Source organism: Gymnoscopelus braueri (assembly GCF_963280865.1).
Source record: "Gymnoscopelus braueri genome assembly, chromosome: 6".
Classification (NCBI taxonomy): domain Eukaryota; kingdom Metazoa; phylum Chordata; class Actinopteri; order Myctophiformes; family Myctophidae; genus Gymnoscopelus; species Gymnoscopelus braueri.
Genome location: NC_137607.1, coordinates 7,162,466 through 7,167,027, shown reverse-complemented (window position 1 = coordinate 7,167,027; position 4,562 = coordinate 7,162,466). Strand labels below are relative to the sequence as shown.

At 42.0% G+C, this 4,562-nt stretch overlaps 1 protein-coding gene across 1 annotated transcript; it reads right to left on the bottom strand.

Annotated features, from left to right (window-relative positions):
* Window positions 1-265: 265 nt before the first annotated feature.
* LOC308086738 (proteasome subunit beta type-6-like) lies at window positions 266-940 on the bottom strand (the record flags this gene model as incomplete). Its single annotated transcript, XM_080430386.1, has 1 exon — window positions 266-940. One exon carries the CDS (start codon window positions 938-940, stop codon window positions 266-268), a length of 675 nt encoding a protein of 224 aa, XP_080286512.1.
* Between the last annotated feature and the right edge of the window lie 3,622 nt (window positions 941-4,562).

The following is a 4,562-nucleotide window of genomic DNA, read 5'->3' as shown; positions in this document are numbered from 1 at the left end:
TCGAGTAGTGGTTAAGGATACAGGGATTGAAACATCCCCGATAATTATCGTATTTGTACGATAATCTTACCGTCTGTAGTCTGTACTACAGACGGTAAGTAAATCTTGAAAAAAAAATCTTGAAAGAAAATGTTTTAGATTTTTTTTTTCAAAATGTTTCAAAATTTCAAAACTTTAAAAAAACCTCAGGTCTTAATGGGTTAAAAATACCATCATTCCGAACCTCCGGTACGATAACCGAACGTTCCCCATCTGGCGACACTGTTCAGTACGTAGAACACTTAGGCAACTGGTCCCCCATCAGCACCCGTCTCTCCACCCCGCTCTCCGAGATGGCCGCCAGCCGGACGACCCCTCCGCTGGAGCCGTCCCGCTCCATGGCCAACGCCAGGGCGGTGGCGGTGAGCCGCACGCACTGCTCCTTGTTCATCCCGGACCTGTAGTTGGAATCCACGAAGCCGTAGACGTACGTGCTCCCGCTTCCCCCGATGGACACGGGCTGCCTCACCATCATCCCCCCTAAGGGGACGGAGTACACCTGGCCCCCTTTCCTCCTGTCCCACCCCGCCACTATGATCCCGGCGGTCAGCTCCTCTCTGTAGCGGTAGCAGGTCCTCTGGAACAGGTTGGCCGCCGTCTCCACCGGCGGCAGCCGGTTCGTCTCGACGCCGTGGAGGCCCAGCCGGTAGGCCACGACGTCGGCGACGGCCTGGGTGTCGGCGGCCGAGCCGGACCTGCAGCAGAAGACGCGGTCGTGGACGGGGGTCAGCTTGTCCGTCACTCTGTTGGCGACGTACGGACCGGCGGTGGTGCGGGAGTCGGCCCCGATCACGACCCCGCCGTCGTATTCCACGGCCATGATGCTGGTGCCGGTGCTGACCTCCTCTGTCCCGGTCCAGTCCGGTACCAGGTCGTTGTTGCAAGCGTTCGATTGAAACATTTTTGTTTTGCGGGGACCCGTCGGCTTCTGAGGAAGCTCTGATCCAGAAAATAGCCTTACATACCTCTGGTCTGACGACACACGCATCGCAAAACCGTTGTCCCTAACAATGCCGATTTGTGCAGCCGCTCGTTTAGCGTTGTATTACACAGATGTGACAGTAACCTTTCAATGATTAATTGGTCAAATTATAGGCAAGATTTTAAGTTGAATACATTGTTTTTTCAACAATTAATTTCGATTTTTATTTGGAAAATGACTACAAAATGTGTCTGTGAACAGCTAATCTCCGGCACTGTTGGCCTGGTCGCTGCAAAATTGAGCAAACACACTCCCTGGATGCCAAAGACCAACCTTTTTCGGATTGGCCTGTTATAGCGCCACCAGGAGGCCAATTTTTGCACAAAAATATGATATTACTCCTACAAATTTTGTCCAAACACCACGTCAAAGTATAGATACTCCTGGTCAAATATTACTCAACTACAAGTGAAAGTTTGTTGCTCTGTCAAAATAATTTCTTGTTTAAAGTAGGCCCTACTTGCTTTTTAAAATGCTTAGGTATGCAAAAGTTCAAATTACAAAGTACATTTTCCTTTTTCAATATTACAAGACACAAAGTACAGCTGTAGTGGTCAAAACTTTATTTTTATTTCATTTTATTACACAAGTTTCTTGAACCGCTGTCTTCTCTCCTAAGCCTGACAAATAAAATCTGCTAATCCCCCCCCCCCTTTTTTTTAAGAATAGAAAAGAAAAAAGAATCAATGAGCGGTGTTTGACAACAGTTTTTTTCTTTTTTTGATCTCTGAACTCCCAAAGGGATTCTAGGCAAGTTCAGATATCGCAGGGGGGACTTCTGAACGGGCCATGCCGAAAATAGGTTGCTTTATTCGGATACAATGCGTGTCACTGCTCTTTTTAAAATGTAGGCTTAAAGGAGTAGTTCACCCAAAAAATTACTTATTTTCTATCAATTACACACCCCATGAAGCCTTGAATTCATAGATATTTTTTAGTTTTTCTCACATTCCTGAACCAATAATTTGATGACCGGGTGTATTTCCGGTAGGAGACACAAGGAGTCTACTTTGTGTCTCCTACCGGACACATAGGCAAAAACAAAAAATATCCATTAATTCAAGTCTCCATGGGGTGACTAATCGATAGATTTTTTTTTGGGGGCGAACTACTTCTTTAATGTTGCCTAGAATCCCTGTAACAGTGGTGTGGATTTCTTGACTTGAATATATATCACTGAAGCTTTGTCATTCATTGGATAGTGCATTTTTGTATCTCAACTCCAATTTTCATTAAGGGTTTCACTACAACAACATCAACAACATTCGCGACAGCATTCGCTACAAAACTCTTTGCAGCTTCCACGTTGGCCCTTATCACATCTTTTGAAAGGAAGGAGACTCTTTCAGCTTCAATTCTTGATTCTAGCACATCATCTGTATTCAGCTGCATTTCTCTTAAATATTCTTCAAGTCTCTTCTTTTCATCCTCTTCAATAATCCTTTGCTGCTCTATCTCTGCTTCTTGGAACATCTCAGTGGTGTAGTGGCTTCCTACATTAACCTCCACCATCGACTCGATTTTGGCCAGCAGCTCAGTGACCTGAGAGGGATCCTTGGTTTCGTTGTTGAAGACATGATAGCGACCGTCATATTTGCTGATTACTGCTTGTAGTTTTGGACTCTTTTTCACAAAGTCTTCAACTGGATAACCATTGAGCAGGTCACCACCAGTGAGGAGAATCATGGTGTATTTGTTCGACATGTCACCAAATGCCATCTGAATCATTTCCACACATGTCTGATCCCCTACTGTAAATCTTCCCAGTTTGATCACAATCAGGAACACATGGGGACCAGGAGCAGCAAAACAAATACACTGTTTGATATCATTCATATCTTTATCATCTCTAAATCTGGTGTCAAAGAATCCTGGTGTGTCAACAACAGAGATGTTTCTACCATCCACTAGACCTCTGGCCTTCTGACAGTCCATTGTCAGAGATTCGGATTCAAATGCGAATTCGGATTTAAATGCCTCACGACTCAGGATGGTGTTTCCAGTGGCACTCTTTCCTGCTCCGGACTTTCCAACCATCACGATACGAACTTCTTTATTGTTTGTCTTGAGAGCTGGTGGATTAAAATGATATGGTTATGGATGATGCATTTTAGAGGTTTCCTAAAAAACATTGTCTAATATATTGTATTATATCAGAGTGTGTGTGTGTGTGTGTGTGTGTGTGTGTGTGTGTGTGTGTGAGAGAGAGAGAGCACATACTGTACCTTTTGAACTCATGTCTGCCATGATGTTTGTGTTACTCTGAGAGAGAGAGAGAGAGAGAGAGAGAATTATAACAGATCTGCATACTGTATAAGACAGATAATGTTAAACACAATGTATAGCAACCGTTTTTCATCACAAAATCAAATGAGTTGTAATAGTCTCTATACTGTAAGCAGGGGAGTTGTACTCTAAGAGAAAGCACGTCTTAAAGGTTTACATTATCAACACAATGTCAAACCATCAAATAAAACATCATTAACAGAGCGGCCTCTTCACCCTTCATTTCCTAATAATGATTTGTCTTATTTAGCTCATGGGCAATTGTATTTATGTGGTGCACGATTTGACAACTATTGCAGGACATGCAGTGGTGGAAAAAGCACTCAAATGTTTTACTTAAGTAAAAGTATCAATACGGCAATGTAGAAATACTGTGTTACAAGTAAAAGTCCGGAATTCAAAATTGACTTGAGTAAAACTACAAAAGTATTAGGTAACAAAATGTACATAAAGTACCAAAAGTAAAAGTACTAAAATGTTGGAAAATAGCAGATCTACAAGCTCACAACGCGTCGCGATGCAACACGTTGAGCTTGTAGATCGGCTATTTTCAAATAGCCTAGGTATAAAATGGGGCTAAAGTGCTTAATCTAATATATTTTATAATGTAGTAATGTATATCTGCAAAGTCACTTGTGAAATAATAATCGTAGTGGAGTAAAAGTACAATATTTGCCTCTGAGATGTAGTGGAGTAAAAGTATAGGCAACTGGAAATACTCCAGTAAAGTAAAAGTACCTCAGAATTGTACTTAAGTACAGTACTTTGAGTAAATGTACTTAGTTACTTTACACCACTGAGGACAAGTATTGATAAAGTGGGTATGCGTAACTTGACTGAGATTTCCTCACTCACCTGTAGACAAGGAAAGGAGACCTGATGATGAATCCTCCTGATTGTTTTGGTGGTTCTTTAACTGTGTTTTGAATGCAGGGAGAACCTATCAGTGGATATAAGTGTAATAAGTAAGTTGGTGAGTAATATTAACTAGTCTCACATTTAGGTTTCACTGAGGCAGCACCACCTGCATGGCAGTGGTGGAAGAAGTACTCAGATATTTTACTTAAGTAAAAATAGCAATACCACAATACAAACATACTCTGTTACAAGTAAAAGGCCTGTGTTCATAATGTTACTTGAGTAAAAGTACAAAAGTATTGGCATCAGAATATACTTAAAGTACCAAAAGTAAAAGTACTAAAATGTTTGAAAATAGACAATCTACAAGCTCACAACGCGTCGCATCGCACGGTTG